The 27,013-nt window shown below is 39.1% G+C and overlaps 1 protein-coding gene across 1 annotated transcript in view; it reads right to left on the minus strand.

The window, feature by feature from the left end:
* LRP1B (LDL receptor related protein 1B) overlaps positions 1-27,013 on the minus strand; it is a 3,669,685-nt gene that overhangs the window by 1,073,187 nt on the left and 2,569,485 nt on the right. Inside the window, exons 36-41 of the mRNA XM_086955170.1 lie at positions 24,900-25,034; positions 16,590-16,719; positions 16,302-16,428; positions 15,981-16,132; positions 15,558-15,682; positions 12,358-12,729 (exon numbers count right to left, since the gene is read on the minus strand). Of these exons, the coding sequence (XP_086811296.1) occupies positions 12,358-12,729; positions 15,558-15,682; positions 15,981-16,132; positions 16,302-16,428; positions 16,590-16,719; positions 24,900-25,034 (1,041 nt within the window). The remainder of the gene's footprint in view (positions 1-12,357; positions 12,730-15,557; positions 15,683-15,980; positions 16,133-16,301; positions 16,429-16,589; positions 16,720-24,899; positions 25,035-27,013) is intronic.

The following is a 27,013-nucleotide window of genomic DNA, read 5'->3' on the forward strand; positions in this document are numbered from 1 at the left end:
GTAAAGAAACAGGGAGATGTTCAGAATGTCTGATAAAGAAAAGTGTAGCTTGAATGAGGACTTGTTTTCACTCTTAGTACTGTCGTAGTCACTTCTTCTGCAAATGATTGTCTTGATGCTGAGTTTGGGAGAACGTAGGCATTCATTAGGATCAGAGACCAATGCTGGCTGTGTAGCTTGAATGCATCTAGGAAGCTGACAGAATATCACATCTAACACTTACAAGATTATTGTAAAAACATGCCATTCATACAAAAACCATATCTTTCATTATTCTACCATAAATACATTACTACATACTGACGACTTTCAGTCATCATGTTTCAATGAACTCAATCAATGTGACAAAACTGAAATACGATTTATAAAATATAACAATATACAATGAACTCCGTTTGCCCTTGAGTTAACCAAATGGGGAAAAAAGTGTAAGTTGCCAAAAAGTACCTAATTAAACAAGTACCTCATAGGCTGCCAACATTATAGTCAACCCCTGTATTAGAAAACGGTTCCAAATTGGCTCTGATTACCAGGTAGTAAACATTGACTGCTACTTTCAAAATAGAACCGATTCAACCATTACATAGGCATCCCGGAATAAGACACAATTTCTGGCTTCACATATGAGATATTGCATCGTACTAACAACTGAGAAGGGTTAATGATAAAACTAAATATTTTTGGGCGAAAACTCTGGATAAAAACTTCAGTTCTTGGCACATAAGCAATTCAGTGTGTACAATTAAAGTGGTTATGGGACCCTTTTCTGGGTTGAAAAACAATGTTTCCCCATTTATGAGTGATATATTTTGAGCAGTTGCAAGGCATGTCAAATGCATGAAGTAGAAAAGAGCTGGAAGCGTTTGTCAGGGAACGCTTACTGTAGTACCTTAAGATAGAATGTTGGGATTTGGAACAATGCCATGTGGTAGTTCCAAGTTCTCTTAGTAAATGCTGAGGTGACAGTTGGTGGTCAGTTACTGCTTAGTGTGTGGTACTGGTGGTTCACTGTTCACTTTCTCTTAAGAATAAACCTGTTCTTGAAGAAAACCTACGGAGTCTTCATTCTTTAACTGCAACATCCTTCTGGCGATGAGGATTGGATTGGATCGGAACCCACACATGCAAAGCACAACTGAAGGTTTAGAAGCAGTGAGTGTTTGTGGAGGTATAAGACATAGCAGTAGAGTAAATAATGCACCTTTGTGTTTTAGAGAGTGGTTTAGGTGGTTCTCAAATCATGTCTGCCTTAGCAGTGATATGTTGAATGCCTTTCCATTTGTGTGTCATTGTGCCTCTTTGACAACTTACAATGGTTTTTTTTGCCTGTGTTTACCATATATTGTTTAATGCCATGTATTATTTTGTTAGTGAGCCTTTTTAGGAATTCTATTTGTGTAAACTATGTATGTTATTTATAAGTTATTTATTTAGTATGTACTGGTAAGGATAGATGCTTTATGTATTCTTTTGGTTATAATATGCTATCTTTGTTCTATTTATAAAAAGGGAAATCCATGTAGTACCTTAAGATAGAATGTTGGGAACGGGAACAATGCCATGTGATAGTTCCAACATCCCTTAGGAAATGTTGAGGTCACAGATGCTAATCAGTTACTGATACTGTGTGTTACTGGTGGCTGACTGTTAAGAATAAAAGTGTTCTTGAAGGAAGCCTACCGTGTCTTCATACTTCAAGTGCAACACTTTCTTCCCAAGTCCCACAGATTTAATACTTCTTTACTTATGTCTACCTCAGTTTTAGTTCTGTCCATTGTACACATTATACATCACAATTTTTGAAACAGTGGTGATATTACAATTGTAAAGTTATGCCGTCAGGGTGTTTTTTACATTTTTTTCATACCAGAATATAGAAATTCAAATAATCAATTTCTAAGTTATATTGGTATACTTAAAAGAGGTAACATGTTTTGTTAAGAAAAGTGATCGATAATATGTATTCTTTAACACTCCATTGCCTGGAAAAGATGCCTTCTTGGTCATGATGGCTTCAAATTAACTTGGTTGCTTTTTCAATGGCTGTAAAATAGCTAAGATGTTTACTTAATAATGTATTTTGGTTATAGCTAATGTTTTGCAATCTGAGCGTAAGATTTTCAACAATTAAGGAGTAACTCAGTAAAAGCTTTTTCACACCCTTTTATTTATATTTATGTTTGTATGCTGATGTGTGAGTATGCCAATTAGAATATAGGTATTTTAGATTTATCCTATTCATAAGCAATGGGCAGAGACCTCTGTTTTGCCTAACTTTTCTGTGGAAGTGTTCTGCCAAAGTGTTGGAGATTACTGTACAAGTATTCAGGTGTAAATGTGGGAGAGTCAAGTGGAGTGGCTGCAAATTGGGAGGGGTAAGGATAGGTTTAAAGGGGGCACATGCTAATACAAACACAACACTGAAAAAGAGTACGACCATTTCTATTTGCAGCCTGCTCTTTAAAGTTTACTACAACTCAAAAAGTCACAAAAGTAAATGTACTTCAGCCCAGCCTTAGAGTAACTCTAGCATCATGCATAGCCAGTCACAGGTACTGATACTAACTCTCACAGAAAGTAATGGAGATTTCGGCCTAATATAACACTTCTTAACAAATAACTTTAAATACATTACTTTATTCCATCTTCTAAATTAAATACCTATATAATTATTTTGGGGCTAAAGACTTAAATTAAAAATAAATTGTATCATAATTTCAAAATTGAATAATTAGCTTACTTAAAATAATAATAAACATTTAAACTTTTAAATGTACATTAAAATATTTTACATCGGTACAAGAACACATACCTTCTAATCAAATGTATTGATTTTTAAATACAAATTGAAGTGACAGTGAGTTTTAAACCTTTTGACAAAAAAAATTATATTTATACATTAAACCCCTATACTGTATGTATATACTTATTAAATAAATGATCAATTCGATGTGTTAATATGCTGTATACTAGCTGTAGGTTAAACATGATTATTTTAAAGTCATCATATTTGTAACTTTAAAGTTATATATTTTTAATTTTTTTTAAGTATTAATGCATTTTATTGCTTTTCTCTACAGTTTACCTTAGGGAGATCTCAACCTCAGTGACAGAATCTCCACCAACATCTTAAAACTTAGAAATAGTAAATTTACACTTATAACTTCCACCACAGATGTTTACACTTCCTGATTACAGGGTTGGAGACATGCACTCATGTGTAAATGTACACTTAGAAATGCTGAATAGCAAAAAAGTCGGAAACCAGTTTAGCGTGATCGGCCCATTCACATGTCAGATAATGTTTTAATCAAGGGTGGTGTGGCAATGCAGAACAATAGAACATTTGTTTTCAATTTGGAAAATGCCTTCTAAATCATGTTATATTATGAATAATCCCCTGTTTCAAAGTTGTACAATAACTATTCATAATCTAATTATCTTATTCACGATTTAAGTATGCAAAGGTTCCTTCATACACATTTTTCATTCAAACCACTGTATCAAATGAACTGATACATGGTTGATACACGAAGAAACATCATGATAAGCTTAAAATTAGGTGATAGCTCTGGGTATCACCTGCTTTAGGACAATCAACAAACACTATTGGCCTCATTACGATATCGGGCAGAAACATTTCGCCTGACACCGTCTCAGATTCAGGAACCGACCGACTTGCCATTGGCTGCTCTGCCTGACCAAATATGATGTGACCGAACACTGTTCGGTCGGAGTCCCATTGTTTCCTATGGGAGCCTGTTTTCCATCCGACAACACAGGTTCCTATGGAGAAATGGGGTGTGTGTGTAAAACCCTGCACCCTGTTGCGGGCAAACCACAGTGCCTGTCACTCACTGCAGGGTTTTACAGGAGGGCCCCTTAAATTCCCCTTGGCCCCCACCCTATGCCACAGGATGAAGGGGGACCAGCTATAGGCAACAAAAGTCACTTTCCAACAGCCTTGTCATGTCGGACAGGCTGACTCGGAAAGTCTGTTGGAAACCGACATCTTTATCGCTTGGTTGGAAGCCAGTCCGTAGAGTTATACAATGCAGAACTGATTCAGACAGTGCGGTTTACAATCCGACCGCCAACATCGTAATCAGTTGGTTTGATTGTTAACTGACCGAGTCGGTCAGATGGGTTCTGACACAGTCTAGGGGATTCCAAATGTTGGGAGGAGGCTTTCCGCTCGACATTGTAATCAGCCCTTATACATCCCTGATGGGATTAACTGAAGTAGAGTCAGATGGATGTAACAGTATATTATGTTTGTAAAATGGCTATTGGAGCAAAAAAATTCACATGAAAACATTGGCACCTGTTTCTATTTTTTCCTATTTAGTTCCATTCATTTTTTATTTCAATGATCAGTTTCTTGTAGAAAACTTTGATTGATCTATACCAATGCCCCCATACTGAATTCTGAATTGTGTCTGCTTTTGAGACTTTTATAGCCTTCTTGGTTCACCCAAACGTTTCACACCTGTTTCCACCACAAACTGCAAGTAAGTACCAAAATAGAACAAGCATTGGAAATGCAATAGGTCTCGGATTTATATGAGTTAGAGCTAATGGCATTGTAAATGGCAATGTATTTTAGCCATGTGTTATGGAGTGTATGCATGTGTGTAGTGGAATTATGTGGGTTGTATTGGAATTGTAACAATGGTGGCATGCTGCGCTTTAGATGAATATGTTTAAAAGTAAAGCGCACAATACTGCGATTGCTAAATAGTTAATTGTGGATGCGTTAACCTTTGATGTGTGCACTGATGGCTGGTGGTGTGTGTGCCTGTAGAAATTGTGCACTGATGACTGGTGGTGTGTGTGCCTGGTGGAAGCATGCACTGCCGGCTTGTGGTGTGTGTGCCTGGTGAAAGCGTGCACTGATGGCTGGTGTTGTGTGTGCATGGTGAAAGTGTGCACTGATGGCTGGTGGTGTGTGTGTTTGGTGAAAGCGTGCACTGACGTCTGGTGGTGTGTGCCTGGTGGAAGCCTGCACTGACAGCTAATGGTGTTTGTGCCCGGTGAAAGCGTGCACTGATGGCTGGTGTTGTTTGTGCCCTGTGAAAGCGTGCACTGACGGCTGGTGGTGTGTGTGCCTGGTGAAAGCATGCACTGACGGCTGGTGGTGTGTGTGTGTGTGTTTGTGTGTGTGTGGTTGTGTGTGGTGGTGAGTGTGTGGTGGTGAGTGTGTGGTGGTGAGAGTCTGGTGTGAGAGTGAGTGTGTGGTGGTGTCTGTGTGGTGTGTGAGTGTGTGTGGTCTTATGTGTGTGTGTGTAGTGGACTTAGTTCGAATTTTTGTACCCTGCACCCTCACCTACTGCCCCTACACACTCACACACTGCTCACCCTACACAATCACACAATGCTCACCCTGCATACTCACACACTGCCCACCCTGCACACTCACACTATGTTCACCCTGCCCACTCACACACTGTTCACCCTGCACACTCACACAATGTTCACCCTGCACACTCACACACTGCTCACCCTACACACTCTCACACTGCTCACCCTACATACTCACACACTGCTCACCCTACACACTCACACACTCCCACACTGCTCACCCTACAAACTCACACAATGTTCACCCTGCACACTCACACACTGCTCACCCTACACACTCACACAATGTTCACCCTGCACCCTCACACACTGTTAACCCTGCATACTCACACACTGCTCACCCTGCATGCTCCCTTTAACATGCTTCGAACACACCATGAAATATATCTACATATACTACAACGAATCAAGTAAGCTATGATTTTCAAATTTTGAACGTGCAAGACTAAAAAATACGCCAGTAGGCCCTGTAGTGTTTCAGCAATTGCTCTTGAGGAAAGAATGGGTTGTTACGAAATGTATTTGTGGTCACACTCCAAAGCTAATACCGCCCCCAACCCTGTGACAATTGAACATTTATCGGGGCACAACGTGTAGCTAGTTTCACCACTGTGCGTGTTTTTAAAGTTTCACTAAACGTGTTCGTCATAATTCTCTTTAAATTAACCTAATCTTTAAATCAATGTTCAAATCCTATTTCACAAGGTTATCCTGCCATGCCATTAATTGTGATATTTCTGTCATTGGTCTCTGCCGCAAATGTATGTCTCTTTTCATTTGCAAATGCAGGACCCCACAGATTGCACTTACAGGCCACGTACACAGACATGCATATTGTTTAAAGGGAAACCTCGTATTCCACCATGGGATTTCTGTCAAGAGTACTTACTGTTTGCTTGACACATGACACTAGCAAATCGAAAGTACAGATGAATCCCACTTTGACACCAGACTCGGAAGAGAAGTGATATATGGAGGTATATATTTCACTCTCGAGGTACCATTTCGAAATTAACAGCTTGAACTGGCGGCGTCTCGCCCCCCCCTCCAAAGTTAAATATCCTTGTATCACATTACATGCAATATATTATCTAACGCGTATTCCTTGATGTGGTGCATTTGTATTGTCCACTTTTCTGGACGGCAGCAGGTGTGTGGACAGCGTCAAAAATCATCCTTTCACAAATGTATTTACAAACGTGGTGGACATTGACCGGGTGTGATAGTACAGAGAAAGACTGCATACTTTGTTTTTCATTAGCTTAGCACAGTGGCCAAATTGAATTAAAATACCTGTTACTAATTTCCTAAAATGCCAACTAGTCCCCTCCCCTGCCTTGTAAATGTTTCTCTACCTCGCTAATTTACTTCCTGATAACAAATGCTTTAGTATCGCCCACGTGACAGCGTTATAACACTTCTATTTCTTTATTGTCTACGGGAGTACAAGTGTTCAGGTGCAATTGATTGACACATATGAATTTTTGGGCAAAGTTGTTTCATTTTTAAACACGATTAAGCATAATTTACTGAAATATGTTGATACAATTTGCTGCATATTATTGATAACTGATGTTATACACAAAGCTGTCTCTGTTCACATAAGGATGTCTATACTTGTTTTCAAATCCACAACACTCTCACTGAGATAGCCTCTCTGACGATTACGAAATTACAGTTTTTCATGCTCAGTTGTACATAATGTTGCTCTCATATAGGGCAAGAAATTAATACTTGCGTCTGATGCAGAACTACACAAAACATTACCTCTTGTTTTGAGCTGTCCACTACCTTTCTGTGTTATAAAGTCATACCTATAAATGGTTTACGTATGTAGAAGGAAAATACCATCTCTGGCGTAAGTGCAAGACATTTGTAACATCAGCATGCACCCCGAAATATGTGATGTCCCTGCTCGACACTTCAATGCACAAATGGCAAAACACGTTTAGGTCACTTCTTGTTTTATCAGGTGTCGTTACTATCAAAATGAGGCTTTGCTTTACCAGCTTCACTTGTCCACAGAGAAGAAAATGTAAGCGGAATAATCTAAATAAACGTGTGTGGCCTACCCTGCTCCGTCGTTATTCTTGGTATGCAAGCTCCATAACACAACCCACTGCCTAGCTCACTTAAAACGTGTATGAACAGCATGACGCAAATTAAATCGGAAATTAGTAAAATTAATTCACTCCGCATAGGTTACACTCACCTGTGTATCGTTCAGCGTTCCCATTGAGGCTCGTGCGGCCTAGTTCGGAAATAGCTGATTATGGGAGACTACGAGAACTATGGCTCTGCGCATGAGCGACTGTGCCAGAGATGTTTGAATGGCCTGTGCTTGGGGTAAAGATGTCAAGGTCAGCCTGGCCTAGGACACCGGAGTTGTTCCAAAGGATGCTTGAATTTGGACGCCTGGGGAACTTGCGTGTTGTAACTACATGATGTATAAAAGATACAAGGACAGGATGACAGATTGCAAAATGGACAAATTTGACCGTGTGGGAATAAGCAAAGATGACATAGCGAAAATGTATACCAGTTTGGACAAGGAGGATATGAGGTGATCTACACCCCCCCTCTTATGGACCAATGAAAAATCAAAATGGACCCTAAAGTTTCAATTTTGAGTTAGATAGTTAGGGAAGAAGGGTATAAAAGAGCCTGTAGGAAAGAAGGGTGTGTTGGTTCCATGAATTTTATTGCACACCACGACAGACTGTCAGACTGTACAAAATCTGGTGCGTAAAAGACTATGAAAATTTTTGGACTTTAAATTTTGATGTGGCAAAGAATTGTATGCGGAGTCCTGATGGGAGGTAGACATCGAGGAGGTTAGAAAGACAGTCAGTTTGGGAACCTGTTTCGTGAAATTCTGTCAACGTCTTTGGCAGATTGGTAATATAATTTCAGAATTTCTATTTCTTGAATGTATTAATAAATGCTACAGTTTTGAATTTAAAAAAAAAAAAAAAAAAATAATTCATCAAATAAAAAATGCAGCTACCATACCCAATCATCTAGACCATTTTTCTAGACTGATAACTATAAACCAAAGCTGCATTTAGGAAAAAAAGTTCAGGCATATGGTTTTCTTAGATTTGTTTTTAAGTAGTATTCCGTTTAAAAATAAACTGCAGCGCCTGATAACCAACCAGAATAACAAGAAAACAAAATGGTAATGGCTCTAATGCCCGCCTCAATCTCAGCCACTGGTAATTACTCAGACCACGTTTCAGTTCCTCATTATTTTCCCCTACTATGCCATTCCAAAAAACACCTTCCTGCATATCATTCTTGGCCCTGCTTCAAACTCTCAGCAGGAGGTGCCCTACCAGGTCCATTCTGAATGGAAACAACCACCCACATACTGGCGTTGGTCTATTTGGGCCTGATCAGAGAGGTGGAGCTGGAAACCTACAGCAAATTGAGCACGGGCCCACATCCCGGCATACCCGCCGGGTTTAAGCAGACAAAAAGATAATGGTGGAAGTGCTTGAATTGCTGTGGCCGCATCCAAGCCCAATGGTTTTTGCCCAATCTGTTACCCCACATAATATCCATTATCATGCATATCAGGATTTGTCCAGATTCTTACGCAGCACGGAGGGCGGAAAAAGAGATGGACAGGAATGAGAAATAGTTCATGGCAAATATTAATTCACGCATTCCGTCCATCATTTTGTGGTTTCTGAAGGAACCCCTCAAAAGTTGGCAAATCCTTCTCACCCATACCAATGTCACGTAACCTCGAAAAAGGGAGAAAAAAAACCTCGACGTTATAGAAATCTCACAGGAGGAATGCCATGCCTTTCCTGCGCATTATTATTTATTGCAGGCTATGGGGCTCCAATTTAAATATTCAGCAATTTGCACAGCAATTTGCAGTGGCTAACATCAGAGCCTGAGCCAGGGAAACGTGAAAAGAAGCGAGTGCCATGTGTTGCCTCTTAAAGGCATCGAGGTCAAGTGGTTCAAGAGGGCCTCGCTGGAAATTCTCCTTTAAGAAACCCTAGTGAGGCGTAAAACACAAAACCTCATACTACTTTGGACTTCACGAGCCCCCCGTATGCCAAACCTATTGAAGCCTGGGAGAGGCATGCTGAAGGGATGCAAAACTCCCAGCAACTCGAGGAGGTTCCGACCTTGATCTACTCGCAGGTGGTTTTCCGTGAAGCGCTCCCAGTCTCAGCACAGCCATCTTCCCAATGAGGTTTGTGGACACCACTCTCACGATCATTGGCCAACAGAGCGCCTACTGCATGGCTAATGCTGAAGGCCTACTCAAAGCAAAGAGATACAAGTACTGAGAGAGACAGTGTGAGAGAAACAGTCTTATATTTATGGTAAGTTGATAACTATTTATTCGTGCTAATGTGAAGGCACCTAAACATTAAAATTATTTAAAAAAACATTTTGGGGAGCGTATGTAATAACAAGAATAGGATTTCTCTGTATCTTTCACACAAGTACGAAGTAGCAAAAGAGTAAACCTTGATATTATTTACAACCCCTGTTACAATTGTGTGTAATTGTATGACTGTGTCAGCGCCAGATACCCTCGTGGTGATTTGCAAATACACATAACATTAACATGCTGATGTTTTATTTCTATGAATTCGCAAGGTGTCCTTCTCTAGTCTCTTATTACAATCCATAACTGCAGCGTTTGTTTCTGAAACATTAGGCTTCCTACGAGGCCTCATCTTTATACATAGCATCCTCCTCCCTCTGCAAATAGGACAATAAATATTTGCAAATGTGTAATGCACGCAGGACACATCAGCAGTTTGGACTCGCATAACAATGTCAAGATTAGGTAACCTTTTTTTTAATTGATTTTCGGACACATTTTGCTCAACTATCTCTTTTTTCGCACCTTACCCACACCACCCTTTCTATTAAGGAGAGTAGATACAGGTCAATACTTTGATGGAAAGTAATTATTAGGCCTATTAAGTGATAAAGGTTTACTCTGTAACAGATGTGCTGGCGGGAGAGGAAAGCGTGTCTGGTTAATGAATCGTGAAACAATCAGGCAGTAGCCATTTGTGTTGAGATCTGTAAATATGCTGCGGTTCAAGTGCCAGACCATGCACGGCAATCCAGCTAGGGCACAGATGGTCACACTCAGAGCAGCAGTTTTGCAAAGAAAGGCTTTTTTTAACACAAATAATCTCTCTTATCCCACATTGCACCTCTCGAAACTGACTTAAGACTGAAAAAAACGCATAGAGATCAGCCCCCGCACAGTATGGCAGAGACCCATCTGTCACTTTATTTGATATATATCTTCTTTACCGCGGGGCGAGCAGCTCACCCAACTCCCCGTAATATAAACAAGCGGCTCTTCAACAGGTTGCAAAAGCGATCCAAAAAAAAACCCCGCGAGTGATGCACGCGCGCGCCACTGCGAGCATGTGTTTGGAATTATTGCGGCTGTCAAGCCGCGATAATTCAAAACATATGGCCTCTGGTGCGCGTAACAGACACCAAAAGGCCATAGGTGGAGCTACGCGACTGCCTATGTCCTACTGCGTGTTCTGTTTAAAAACAACACGCACCTGAAGGCCAATGAAATTGGACCTTGGAAATCCACATGCACGAGCGTGTGGAATTTCAAGGTCTATTTTCAAACTGCCCGGAATAGGACTCTCGCTGCGCAGTGTACACAGAGCCCGAGCCCTAAAAAAAGACCACCACTTGGTGGGAAAAAATATTTTTGTACAACGCTACCTTTTCCTGAAATCTAGAAGAATGGTGGATACTCTACTTCCATATACTTCACATTTGGTCATAAGCAATTGCCAATTCACAGTTAAATTGTCAGTTGTGTTTTAACAGGGTATGAAAAGTCTGGAAAACTTAGGAAATTAAAATAAATTGTAAATGTGAAAAACTGAATTGTGTATTGTCAGCCAGCATAGTTCCAAATGTTGCCCAACCTCTAGTTTGTAAATGATTTTTGGAGACAGCTGCACATGCATTTTGGATTATTTAAAATGTGCCTCTTACATTATTACATGTTACATCAAAAAGAATCCTATAACACCAAACACACTGAAATAAATCATTATGGTGTCAACAAATATCCCATGGCTTGTCAAAATTAAGAACTCTTGGCTAAGCTCTCCTCAGTGACTATTTAGCCTACCATGACGGGATTCAACAGCTAATTCCAGAACTGCTATGCAAGGGAGCTCAATTACAGGGTCTTAAAACGTTGCTCCTCACTCAAAAATCATTAAACCAGCACCATGGTACATCTGATTTATTATTGACAAAAACAATAAATGAACTTTTGGAAGTACACACACATACCATTGAAATGGTTAAGTAAGTCATGCGTGCTTCTTCTAACAAGTCACTAAAACAAAAAACAAGCCATTTTTGAGTATTTGTCTTTCACATATTTTTGTATGCTATAATTGGATGTCTTCTAATAATAGACCATATGGCAGTTAATAACATTTCATTGAAATAGGATTTATTCTAGATCCCATTCAACAATTTTACTGTTTCCTAAACGCTACTAATTTCTACATACTCTGGAATAGACACCTTAGTAGCTAATACTTCCCTAGTTGCAAGTAATTAACAGCTTTACATGCTTAAATTATCTGCAACTCTAAGGTTCAATGGAGCCAGTACTTTTGATAAATGTAAACATGTTCTCACACAGTGAACTCAAATTAGTTCAATTGGTAAATCAGACAACATAGAAGACAATGGTTCAAGTCAGTTTCAACCTTCAAAATAATCTATGTAGAAATTGGCCGCATCATTTTTGGAATTGAAAGATTGCCTAAAAAAATCATAAGAAATTAGGCATCAATAATTCAATTCATTAAGATAATCATTTTATGATAATTACATAATTTTTCATTTTTTGTTAGCCAATAGCCTTGCAATCTTAAAACATAACATTTCATATTTCCCAAAATGTCCAACTACCTAAAAAGAATAACTACCAAGAGTGATTTGTAAGCAACTTACTTTCAACTATGACTTGTCTGCCCGACCAATCGTCTTCAATCATCTGTATGTTCCCAAAGTGTGCATCGCTGTAGAAAATGCGGCTGGTGTTCCGTTCCATAGTGCGGTATTCAAATGCCAGAGCAATCACATTTTTTATATGACTGGGGTTCTCATATGGTCTTATGGGAGAATTTAAGTCAGTTTCATCTGAGAGATGGATACTTTTCAGGATAGTTCTCCCCGAGTAAAGCAAATATCCCAGGTGCTGGAGGCAATTCAAACCATCTGGCGCAAGGTAGCCATGTGCACATGCACACCTTCTCTGTGCCTTTCCACGGTAGAGACAGAGTTGTTGGCAGCCACCATTGTTTTTCATACAGACATTGGTACCTGTGGGAAGAAATGATTGCAGGTTTTTTGTATTAATTGAAAAATATCATTGTAATGAACTTTTTATGTTGTGTTTTCGGGCTATTCAGATCTTAAGGTAAATTATATTTTCACATTGCAACCAGTAAAGTAACGGGATACAACTGAAGTTACAGTAATTGAATGATTTTATTGCTTGCGTCATATTACTATCAAAGATCGGTAAATAGTGTCTTTAAGTAAATGATCTTATCAATGTAGCACAGGGGATTACAATATTTCAATGTTATGATTATTTACTCGTAGTTCTCCTAGTAAACTTCACAGGATCATGAATTGTTGCATAAAACAAAATGCTATTTTAGCAAAGCATCGAAGTGACATTATCAATTTCTTGAAAGGGTGCCAACTTTCTGTCCTTGTAAATTAAGCTTATAGAGCAGTTTTCAGCTTCTGAAAATAGAAACTTAGTGGATGTTCAAAATGTAAATTTCTTTTGGAAACAGAAGTATAACTCAGCACACAAAGTGTGTTTTAGTATCTCCAAGCTACAAATATTTTAATGCACAAACTGCTATCGAATTACAGAGGGTGGATTTGTGGCAATATATTGTGTATAGCCATAATAATAAAGTATCACAGAAGAGATCTTCTGTTGTAGAAACATGTCAACTGTATGTCTCCGCAGTCCACAAAGGGTTTACCTTCATTTCTACGTGTAATTTGCCCTTGCAAATGATATAATCTTGAAGCCACTGAACCTATCCCCAATGCGGAGCATAGGTTGCTATAAACACCATATCTGTGGAAGCAAAGAATAAATGCCACGCTGCAGCATTCTGTGTTTATTTTGACACTCTCCAATTTCTTCAGGTACAGCAAGGAATAATGGTCCTAGTGCTAATTTAAGGTCTCGAAAGGGGTGGATTGGTCAGATGTTAAGTGGTGCAGGATACTACTCACTCCCATTGGCAGCTGGATATATGTTGAAACCATCAAGTAGCTGTGTGGAGATTTTACAGCCAGTCTAGGTGACAATCTCCACTGACTTTTAGAGTGGATTTGGAGAACTGATGACAGATGAAATGATATAATTGATGACAACACTGTGCCTGGCAAGGGCACAAGTTATAGTTACTGTGGGGCTTGCTTTATAGTCTACAAAGTAGCTGATAACTACCAGATTCATTTTCTAGCTTATTGTGTACAGCCTATGTCCAGATAATGAGTGTAAGGGCACCCTGGGACACAGCTAGTGAGCTGCTCCCGGGGGATGGGGTCCACGGGGCTATAGAAGGCATGTTGCTCACCTCCCCGAAAATTGTAAATAGCCGCCCTAGTGGATGAAGTCCCTTAAATAAAGAAATCTGTTGCAGGGGAGGGGTTCCCTAGGTCCTCTAGAGGCTTAAGGATGGTGGTCATGTGGCTATTTCAGCACGGTGGTAAGATCTCTGGGGCTATTAGTGACTCAAGGATTGAGGCCATGCGGCCCCCTCCTCTTTTTTCTTGATTTCTGTCTCCACGAGGATCTCCTGGAGATTTTTAAAGGCTACAGTATGCAGCACACATTGACAGAAATAAAAATTAGGAGAAATAAAGATATTCTCCTTGTTATGCTACACCTAGGAAGGCCTAGTATTTTGATGCATTCCCAGGTCTACCTGGTAAAACTGGGAATGCTTCAAAATCCATGGGTGGATGCGTGGGAACACACAGTGGTTTGTGCTGTGTTGCTTTACTCTAGATTTAATAAGCCACTGGGGCAACACATGGAGCCTTTCGTGGCTTGAAAAATCTGACTCAGAAGTCGCGTCAACCTTGTCGCCCTTGCGAGGTGCAAGGGATATGCAACTTGCTGATAAATCTGCCCCTAAATTCTTCTGACAGAGAAGTTGTAGAACATTTTTGAGTCTGTTAATTTGGAAAAAGTAATGTTGACTACTATGTTTAGAGCACCGCCTGCATCAAGTAGGAAGCCACCATGCTTAACCTTCTTGTTAAAAGTCAGCTTCAGTCCAAAGACGTGGGGGGTGTCCAAGGTCATCATCGTGGACATAACTGTAGCTACAAAAAGTATATGGAAACTCTTTGGAAACTTTCCGTTTTTAATTATTCATTTCAGGAAAACTGAGGCACAAACATTTGCAAGTTTACATTTTGTGCTGGGTACTTTTCTGTAAACTGTACGTATCTGTAAACTACAAGATATAATTTTGAATCATGGTATGGTAAGTTCAGCCTTGCCTTCTTCAGAGGGCAACGCCATTGAGTTTCTTGACTAAAACACTGATAATTTAAGTACTACATAACACAACACCTTTATGAGAGTTTTGTGTTCCTGATTGATAACGCTTTTTGCATGAGTCATACTTGTATATAAAGACAATTTTTATATTTGGAAATAGCAGGTATTGATAAGTGATATTATTTGCATTCAAGTCATTACTTAAGCAATGTGAGTCATTAAGCTAAAAAAGAACGTCTGCTTGTCTTTTCGATAACCACAGCCGTGCCTTAAAACGTGTGCAATAGCAACACACTTTTCTAACATACATTTTCCCAGAAATATGATTTCATAAAATATATTCAACCAAAAATGTATTACTGTTGTTCAAATAAACACCATATATAGTATCTCCCTATTTACAGAGTCAATGACGTTCTCTAGTGCACAGCAGGATTTACTGGCAATAATAAAACAGATACCACGCTCACTAGAGCGGTATGAACTCTGCCGCAGGTTTGCAGCGCGCGCCAAAAAATGCTGAATATTTAAACTTGCATGGGTCGAGGGGTGCATGGGCATAAAGACTAAAGAATAATTCATAACATCAGGAGGACGCGCTAACCTTTCTCTCGCGCTCTGTTGAAGACTTTTACGTCTTTCAGGTTAATTCCGAGGCCCGTTCTCATCGTCACCGCATCTGTGGCGTCGTTCTTGTGGCCTCTCCGAATGGAGCCGTTGGCATGCGCCCTGGCAAGGAAGAAAATGTTCAAGATTTACCGATCAACCACCCTCAGCTAATTAACGTGTGACAAGTCACTGAAAGTGCTAAGGCAGCTGGCCACACATAAGGTGAAGGATCCTTTTCCGTCTGCGACATTGATATGCGTTAGCTCTGAATATCGAAATTGCCTTTTCTGTGGAAATTACATGGTTCCGTGAGAACCTTAGTGTGACCTTGCGGAAGCGTGTCTAATCCTACAAGGGTGAAGCAGCTGGTGCTGAAATAACATTTTGAGACTCAAATACTTATGGAAAAATAAATTACCTGTCAGACCAGTAGATGTAAGCCCCGAAGACTACGACGGAAAACATATCCACGTTGCTCCCTGACAGCACAATCTCTCGGTTCCCTCCAGTCTCAAGGTCGATTCTTTCTATCTTGTCTGTGCGGGCATCACACCAGTATAATTTATCTTCCTAGGGATCAATTGCAAAGGGGAAACCTCACGAGCCACTCTTTACCGAAAAGTAGTGTTAAGAGACAGACAATTATCGAAAAGTAAACTAAACAAATCAGCTGGTTATAATATGCAACGGCAGAGAAGGCTCTACTTGAAAAAAAATTAAATAACTAGGCGAATCCTACCTCATAGTCCAAAGTGATGCCATTTGGCCAGGCAATGCCCGTGTTTACCAGTGCAACTTTGTCTGATCCGTCTAGGAGCGCTTTGCCAATGCATGGATTCTGCCCCCATTCAGTCCAGAATAAGTACCTGAAAGAGTTAAAAAAAAATACACAAATCAAATTTATTAAAATGTTTGCATACCCCACTGCAAGTGTAAACTGCATGACGAGACGTTGACTATCATCAGAAAAATGCTGATGAATGTTACTATGAAGTTAGGCCAATAAGAAGGCTAGAATTGAAATTACCCTTTTTCTGGATGCACAGCGATAGCTCTTGGCTGGTCGATACCCTGCGATATAACTACATATCGGAAGGAACCATTGAGTCTTGCCACTTCAATTAAATTGAAGCCATGATCAGTCCAATATATATTGCCTGGAATAAAATAGAAAATGGGTATTGTTAAATTGGATCTCAACATAGGAATCTCTAATAAAGATGACGCGCATTTCAGAACAGAGGAGCATATTTATGAGAGGAGTTGCGTCATTCTTGCATCAAGCAATGTGGTACAAGAGTGATGCTAGTCCAAAATACAATTGATGATGCAGCGCAAGGCTACCTTGCTTGGCCCTGATTGGCTTCATAAATCAGAAATAATACAAATCACTGCATTACACTACTATACTCTGGGATGGCATTCCAAAGGTGTTGTATGGTTCTTTCAAAGCAACTCACATGGATTTTGTCACACTTCCAGAATTACCATCACTGGTAGACCTTGGAATGTGCCAATAAGATACGCCATCTCAGGGGAGGCTTAACAAGCAGAAATTTTGCCTCGGTACTTCCTCATTCTATGTGCGCTGCATTCTGCATCACACATAGAAACCTCAGGGGATTGTTTTTGTGAAGGAAGCTGGCTCTTCCTGCACAAAAACATTCCTCCTTACAATGCAGGCATGTTTTGCACCATAATGCAAGGGGCCTGTGTTGGCGCTCAACAGCCAAAACAGTGTCAGCACAGGGAGTAAGGCAGAAATGCACCATATTCTTTTAAATAAAGCAAAATCCTGCCCTTTTCATGTCACGCAGCGCAGCAAGGTGACTTGTTACACTGAGCTGCATGATTTTCTAGTACATATGCCCCAGAATTTATAAGTGCATTTCATCAGTAATTAATGAATCTACTCATCAATGTATTTAATACAATGCAATGCAATAATCAATTCACCAATGCTCTTGTTTTGTGTCCCTAAAAGTCTTTTGTATGCCCAAGTAAAAATTACAATGATTTTCGTTGGGGAGTGTCTATTCACATCTTCTAAACATTTATCATGATGTTCACATTTCTGACATATTAAATTTAAGGTGGCACAAAAATTCAGTGCTCTTTTTTCAAATTTGAATAACAAAGCATAAACCCATAAACAAAGCATCCCATTCAGTATAACGCATGGTCAGTCGTCCATAGTCAGGCACACCCTGCAACTTCTTGCATATGAATAAAGCTGGTCCAATGACTAAGCAGACTCAAGGACAGCTGTGGTTCAGAGGCCGAACACAAGGGTTTTGGTCAGTTATCTTCTCAACCCTTTGTAACAGTTGCACCACAATACAAAGTGGGGCAAATCGTCAATCCTTCCAATTCATTTCTACCAGCAGGACTGTCCCTAATTCAAATGACTCTAATTCCATTTCTAATGCATTTCCAAGCGTATGAAAAGTAAATAGTTGTTAAGTGATTGCCTTTATCTCAGGGATCCATCACTTGAACATACAAATTCAGCACCAGTTGTGGGGCTTATAATTGTGAGTACCCTACATTTTGGCCCCAGCTATAGGTACCTTAAAGGTCAAACTACTTTATTTGGCGAGCATATTTCATAAAACGCCTGATTATTGAATAAACACTTTGCTGTTTTGTTTGCCTAATGTTTTGCATTTCTGCCGTCCAGCTTCTGCTACTACTAAACGCCGCACCTATGTTGGATTGGATCCATTCATTGACCTAATGTAGTTCTTGCTTCCAATAAAGTATATTGAAATCCTCTTACTGAATAATATAAATTTCTTTTTTGATACCTTGCACCACCCCGGCAGCCAAATTAATCATGACCCCGCATTAGCACAATTTACAAAATATGCCTTCAGAAGGATAAAAGATACTAAGAAGAGAGTACAAAATTGCCTAACCCTTGTACTGGAAGAAAAAAATACTTGTGTACCCTAACGTCAGCTTGTTCTTATTGAGACACTCATACCTGTCCAGACATGTCTCACCATTCATATAATAATCAATTGCTGCCAATTTTGCCAATGTCAGTGTAAGGAGCCCCAATCTTTAACACTGAGAGACTGTGCTAGATCAAGGAATGCCAAATGAAAATAGCTTTCCCTGATCCTTACCCTTCTATATTATCTTATTCAGGACTATTCAATGACTATCTGTGCTATGACCTTCAGAGAATCTAGCTTTTCAATCTTCTGTTCCACCATCTGTTTTGGCACCTTGATATGCATCCATTCTGAAATTGTCTTGTCAATAACTACAAGGGATTTACTTGGCCAATAGCAGTAGGGTCCCAGTAAATATAATTCTTGAAAAACAGCAGAATCCTCCCAGCATTACAGGATTTTGGCATAAGCCTTGCCTCTAATTTGACTTTAAAAGTGGCTTAATATCATAATACCACAGTCAGTGTTTACACAACACATATTAGATTAGTTCCTGATTTGGATCTCTTTGGATAGGAAACTTTGTCACAGACATGACTGATATTCCATCCACTGTGTTACAAGTTCAATAAGATCTAATAGAATTGTCATTTGACAGCTGTGATATCAGTCATGTTTGTGACGGAGTAACCCTGTCTGTCAAACTCGTATTCAGGTCCTAAATATCTTTGCGACAAGCAACCTTATTGTTTTTCATTTATCAAATGCCATGGAGTAACACTCTCTCAGATTGACAAGTAATATTGACCAGTCCTGTTTGATGCCTCAACACGATGGCTGATAACGTTAGTGGACCATTCTAACTATTTGAATTATGTTACTATCCTGAGGAGTCTGAAGGATTTCTTGCAAATAGAACTGACCAATTCCCTGAAACCAATTTGTTATGAAAGGGCATAAGATGACCAGGACCTTTGCATTGTTGGCACATGTTTGAGTGTCTATGGGTCTGCATGGATATCATGTGACTCACCCCAGGTGTTGTATCTTTGAGCTTCTGGGGATAATAGATCATGTCTGCAAGCTTATTGCCCCTCTGTAATAGTGTAATCCTAAAATTTCAGGCATATTTATTCTCAGAAAATTACATTTTCTTCACCAACGATAACATTGACAAAGAGATCTGAGGCTTACACTGGACTGTTAGTTATCGGGTATGGCAGAAAGATTGAACATAACAGCTGACATTCTAATGTACACTATCCCTGATAGCATTTCACATTTCATAGTCTTCCATTGCACGCGTAATTAACAGTCAGCCTACGCTACCTCACATGTATTGTGTCGCTTCTTTTCAGTTTATGTTTTCATGTAACTTCCTTCTTACACCCCCAATTCGTACATTACAGCCTATTGTGTATATATTTCTTGCTATTTTTTTTACTTTTGATCAAGCAGCTCTGACTCAGAGGTCTGATAAGGCTTGGCAATAATGATATTCCTGTGTTTCTAAAGTTAATGGATTATGCATAAGCATGTATGCTTTAATGTGTTTTGCTAATAGTGATTAGATAATTTGATTGCTTCTTGCATGATGTTTTTACACTTCTTGGGATTCTCTTGATTCTCTCCGTAGGAAGTTATTGGGCTTACCCACAATTTGTATCCCATAAACAGAGAATCCAGGAATGGTGATTTTAACTACAATGGTGATGGCATGAGTTATTCCTATTTTCCAATTCAGGACTCATTCATAATTTGCTGACGTTATTTATTTATTATTTATTTATTTTTACCATTTATTAAGCGCACTGTTACCGGGCAGGTGTCCTGGCGTTGTCATCAATATGAATGACTAGGTGTCATTTCTCTTCTATGACTGGCCATTTTTACCTTCATCACCCCATCAAGTTAGAGTATTCCACCAGGTTTGACCCATCTTGGAACCGGAACACAACAGGAAACAAAGACAGGTTTACTTGAAGTTCCTTATGAGATTATTAAAATCTCGGGATTATTTTTGTTGGGTGATTGGCACATTGTATTTGACGTCAAAAAACAAAGTTGGTGGAGGGTCTAAGGGGAAAATTATTTAAAGACCAAAGGACAGACAAACCCCTTATTCACAGTATAACAATACAACAGGACTGTCAATGGTCTGTACAACTAATGGGGGCAAAGAAAAATGTGACGGGCTCTGTATCTACCTATAAAGTGTGTACAACAAAAAGGAAATGAATCCCATCAGCCCACCCATATGGCAGAGCTTCATCATCTGGGATAGAACCAAAGATGGTCCGGTTAAGGAGCCACACACCTGTTGGAATTATGTGCTTCTCCAAACCCAAGGAACCACCAGTGATGGATCATACCAAAGGTCAAATCAGTTTGGAATGGACCAAATACCATCCTTTATAGACAGTTATTGTGTCAAACTGTCTCACACTCATTTTAATATTGACACCATGATTTTCCCTAATAAAGTTTTCCTTAAATCATGGTAGTCAATTTTACATCTCACTTTTTGATTCTTTTTGCACACTTTTTTCTCACTGCAATTTAACATCCCACTACATTCCAAACTGATTTGACTTTTGGTATGATTCATCACTGGCGGTTCCTTGGGTTTGGAGAAGCACATAATTCCAACAGAGCCTGTCACATTTTTCTTTGCCCCCATTAGTTGTACAGACCATTGACAGTCCTTTTGTATTGTTACATTGTATTTGACGTCCAGCCACTTGACATGCAGTAAGAGAACTGCAATTTTAGCAGACCCTCCAAAAAGGCATCTTCCAGAGAAAATTGATCAGTTAAATTTCTGTGTTCAATTTAAACATTAATTCAATATATCTACCAGCACTAGTTTAGAAACATACTGTTTCTACAGTATACTAACATCTCTGTAATTCTAAGATACACTTTCTCCCTCTATGAATGTGACACATTTCTCAGGCTTCCCATTTCTACCAGCTGGATGTGCTGAGGTCAGAATATGTCACAAGTGATCCAACAGTCAAGAGAAAGTCAAGCATTATTTCAGAGCATAGTGTTTGAGGAAATTGTGTTCAATTATCATCAGAGACACAAACTAAAAGCTGGTTGGACACAGCACAATATACAGTTGTCCCAAACATTAAAGAAATGTTAAAAGGGTTCATCTTTCACCAATACTTCCTGCCGATCAGGATAAGACAGATCATTCAAAAACTGTTGTTATTTTGGGGGATGCAACCAGACCTGTTGATTAAAGTAAACAGTAAAGATAGATCTATATATATGCTTTCATTATATTTAATTACTTGTCTTTAATAGCTTCAACAGCTGTATCCACATAGGTGTCATGCTCTACACTTCAGTGTCCGATGTGCTTTAACTTGCTTTTATCTGTGCAATGTGTCAACGAATAATTAGTTCTCATGAACATGTCTACCTCATAATCCTCCTGCAGCTTTACCAAGACAGATATGTGCTATAATTCTCTGAATGGATTACTTAATAAGTGTTCCATATCAAGCTTGTTCTAAAAATTTGAGATTCTTCTTGTGTGGGGCCACTTCATGTGATTATGTTGACATGTGTTGAAAGTAATCAAGCAATAAGTCAATTTATACCAATCATGGGGAATGTTACAGCAATTAAAAAATATTAGAAAGAACAAACATGTGCAGTACAAAGGAATGAGGGGTATTTATAAAGCACAAACCTTGCTTTGGAGTGCAGTAGACAAATTACATTCAATAGGGATAAAGGGCTACATTTCTTTATTCTGAAATTGTGCTATTTACAGAAGAGGTGAAGACAGTGATAAAATTGGCACATGCTTGGCGCAGAGTTCCATAATGGGAAGAGGATGGGCTTGCCAGAGAGGAAAAAGGATGAATGATGGCATGGGAAGGACCCAGGAATCCAGTCACTGAGGGGTTGGATAAGGAGTAAAGTGAATGTAAAGAGGTGGACATTAAGTTCTGCCGAAGTATAGCATGTTAGTAGCGAGTTTCATATTTTCATTCTGGGGAGATGTGATCCAACAGTAAAAGAGGCTAATTTAGACCCCAAGAAGAAGGTTGGCTATCCATCATATTTGCCGTTCTCAGGTGGACCTCGTGGTGCATTGAGAAATTCACACCGGCCTGTTAGGGTCGTCATAAATGTTTTTCCTGATGTACCAGAACAACTATAAACAAAATGGAATGCTGGGAGGGCTGCCATGTTGTCGCAGCTAGCTCACCTTTTTTTACTGGTGATTGTTTCTGAAAAAGAAAACAATAATTAACCTAATGTGCTAGATGTGGAGACCCTTTTTTCCTACCCATTTCCATTATACCTTGTATAGCAGACCTAAACATTGAAAATCTGCCTTGTACAGCCTCTCCGCCTAACACAATAAGCAACTGCAAACATGTTTCAGAATCATTGGGCCTCGTCTTTGAGTTGCAGATGGAGTTACTAGATACAGCAAGCATGATTCTTCATACAGACCTGGGACTGAGAGCCTAATTTAAATCTTGGCGGAAGGGTTACTCCATCACAACAGTGACGGCTATCCCGTCTGCCAAAATATAAATCCTGTAGGATATAATGGAACCTATATTTTGGTGGGTGGGATATCCGTTAGAGTTGTGATGGAGGAACCCAATTGCCAAGATCTAAATCAGGCCCTGAATCACAAAATAATTTTGCCTGTTGCTACTTTATGTCCTTGGCGGCAAGTTAAGGTAGAGGTTTCTCCAAAAACCATTAATTACTGCATAATAAAATCAGGATTCTGTATTTGGTAATTTGTGACAATAACATTTGTGCACCTTTGTTTAGTGGCATTTTGTTGTAATGGGAATGTGTTTTGTTATTTTTTTGAGCAGGTGCATTTCATGTTTTATTATTATATTCGGATTGTGTTGTGTTGTAGTGCTGTTCTTGTGTGGTTCTGCTACATTTAAATGGTTTTGTTATATATCTTAGAGCATGTTATTCTGTTATGCTCATTTGTTAGTTTAGATATTTTAACAAACGCCACTATATTTCCAACCAGAAGCAGCATATGCCTGGAAAGTTCCTGTGACAAGGAATCATTTACCACTGTCTAAGGTGATAAAATTGAGCTGCTCCATCATATCAAATACTTAAGATATCAGTCAGCCCTGAACGGTGGCAGAGACTAGGACTAAAGTTAGCGCTCACATTGCTCAAGCCTAATCAGAGATGTTACAGTTGAGAAATACTTATCTACTTTCTTCCAAAAATAAGCTCACTTTGATTGGACCAGTTTTAGTGATTTGTAAGCTCCCTATTCCCTAATGCAGCATAACTGCAAGCTTTTTCCTGCAGGGAATACAGGATATGTTGCAGAGACACACTCAAAATGCACACATTTTCCATCTTTCTGACCGGTTTTCCCTGTACAATTTGCAAATTTCCCAAGGTAATAACTGACAAGATGTGCACAGGGAAAATCGAGGTTTAGCAGTATGAATACAAAACATGAAATATCATAACCAGATGCAAAAGCCAGTTTCACAAAATCCCAGTATTTCCGGCACACTGTCGATGAAGGTCACAGCATTAATGATTTTTGGTATTACAAATCAGTGTACTTCATTTCCCATGAACCATGTCAATTCCATTACACAGAAGAGCTACCAGCAAAGTAAATGTGTGTGGTTTTCGCACAAAATTTGGGGGGGCAGGATGACTATGTATTTTCTGCTGTTCACAGAAGGGGACAGCTTGCCTTGCCCATTTTGGTAAAAATTATATTTAAATTGCTTATAAATGTGCCAAATTAAATAAATAGTCAGCGTTGCTCCCTGGCTGTGCGGTTCTTTTATTCTGCGTGCCTCTTCGAAAAATGCTTTATGTGTCCTTCCTTTTCTATGAGATCAAAGCATTTAAGTCTTTATTTTATGTCTTCACTATAACATGCTCCTCATCCTTATTCTAGCAGTCTTCTTATGCTCTTTAGTCTTTATTCTCTCAATAAAAGTGGAATGCAACACCCAATTATTTAATATATTGGTGGTAGTTGTTCATGTTATTTGAGATGTAGATCAGACAAAGGATTCATTTAAACCCACTCTACTGCAAACCTAGGAAGGATTTCGGCAAGGAAGGGTGCGTTCATACACATACTTTGAAAACTTTTCAAATGCTCGTGTTCATAAAAGCACCTTTTTGGTTCAGCTTTACCCCGCAGATCTCTCAGGGAGAGGCTTTCACAGCACGAGCAAGTAATTTTCTTCAGCATGAAAGAAATCACACCCAAAGGCAGTAAATATCAGAACGGGTGCAGCTGGAAGCAAAGCAGAGTGTTCGCTCTCAGTGTTTATATTTCCCAAGTCTATATTAATCCAGGGGAAAATCCCAGATACAATATGAAGGTGCTCAAAGCTTTGAAAAAAAATCTGTAATTAAACAAATAATAAATAAAAACCAAATACCAGCTATCCAGTCAACCGCAATGCCTTCCACCCTTCCTAATCCGTTTGAAATGATGTCTTCTTTCCATGTTTGGTCTCTTCTCGATCGGCTAATTTTGTTGAATCCCATGTCAGTCCAATAAATAGTGTCATTGCCTGTAAATTCAGAAAAGCACAATGGAAACACGTTATTTATTAAGATAGTGTATTCATAAATAGTTCAATTTACTGACCGGTTATTATACTTACCAAATATGTAATTCTAGGACATCATGCATGTCATGTAATTAATCTCTCCTAAACTCACAGTTCTCACTCTTCTTCATCACTGATAGAGCGCAAACAGCACTCATGGCTTGCACGCACCCATATATGTTTTTAGTATCACAATGTATTATGTTTATTAAAGGCATTTATTTTACACGTTAAACAAGAAATGTAATGTGTGCTTTACATAGAATTGTCATATATTGGAAGGCACCATTATTTTTTGTAAACACCAGTGCAGAAAGACATTATAACCATATTAATGTAATCATGTGGGTTAAAGTTGCCTGCAGTCTAGGCCCAAAGTTAGAATCTGTTTACAGTTTTGTTTCCTCAGCTACTGAAGAAATAATTAAATGTATCTTTGAATGTGCCAGAACAGTATGTTCTCATCCCATTGTAGGTATAATGAATTTACCATCATTATTTTTAGTTGAAGGAGATAACTGGAATGCCTTTGAACAGTCTGAGATGCAAGAGGGGAGGATATCTTCTGTGCCTGGCCTATCTACACTCCAAGGTCACAAAGAAGGGAAGAAGTTTAATTAAAGAAGTCATGGAAAGTTACCAGAGGGCTGAAAGTGAAATAATTGTTATGTGATACTTTTAGGAGGGGGCTGAATTAATCCTTTTTGTACTGTGCTCAGTGACAGAAAATCAGACTTCTAGATTTTCGTCGGAAAAGGAGCAACTTAAGAGCGAGCTCCATAGCTTAAAGCTATTTGACCCATTTGATGTGAGTACTTTTAGGGAAGTCTATACGTGCTGACACCTTTGAGAAGGGAGACAGGGCAATCAGCTAGAATCATCATTTATGAGAGTAGTGTAGGGAAAGAGATTTTATGCTTTCCTTCCTAATGAAAAATGATTTGGATTCCGCCTCCATCTTGGGTTGTGTACTTATCTTGGAGTTTATTATTCTGTGTCTCTTATGGCAAATCAATTATTTGCGTAAATTTGGCTCTGTATTAATTTTTCTGTATCTATATTCATTGATACTCAGATGTGTGCACATCCAGCTATTTTGTCCTTATAATAAAATCCATGAACTAGAATTCGGAGTCTGTGGTCCTTAAAGCATGTCTATATTGTAAGTATAATCTTGAAGTGTTTATTTCCCTCAACAACTTTCAGTACGGAAATAAAAGACCATCAGTGCCAAATTTGGGAAGTAAGGCAAGATCCAAATTTGCCGTAACCATCACCATCTATTGCACACACACCAAAAAAACTGTCATGGAGCATGAACATCTACATTATGGAAGACATAATAGTGATAAAAAATAATGAACACAAACAATCACCAAGAGATGACCAACGTTTGTTAATGAAGCTCTCAAACATTCATGTCCCTCATTCTACTCTAGCTAGCTATGCTTTCTAGTTTTACCTTCTTTTCCTTTTTTTTCTTTTTAAGCCTTGGTTACGGACTGCTTTAATTGGCTGTTGGAGATGTATTGCTTCTAATACACAATATGCATTAAAAGTGGGCTTTAGGTCAGCCATTGATCATGATTGGATATCTTTTGTGAGAAAGTCATCCTTTTTGCCCTGATCACCCCCATTTTCTTTGACTGATACTGGTGGGTAAATGACTCTGATTGCACCAGGGGCTCTACTAGTCAGGCCCAGGACTAGTGCTCTGATTAAAAATGTACATGGTAACATGCAGACTGAGATATATGCTACACTCGAACTCCCTGCCTCCAGAACTAAGGACATCTGGCATGTATATTGGCACTAAACCAACAAAAATTCAGCACGGTTGTACTGCATGCCCAGTTGCACAGCTTTCAACAAATGGACATTTGGACAAATTTTATCGTGTATAAATAGGTCAAGTTGGAATACATTTGAACTAAGCAGAA

The sequence above is a fragment of the Lissotriton vulgaris genome, chromosome 2_1, assembly GCF_964263255.1.
Source record: "Lissotriton vulgaris chromosome 2_1, aLisVul1.2, whole genome shotgun sequence".
Taxonomy (NCBI): Eukaryota; Metazoa; Chordata; class Amphibia; order Caudata; family Salamandridae; genus Lissotriton; species Lissotriton vulgaris.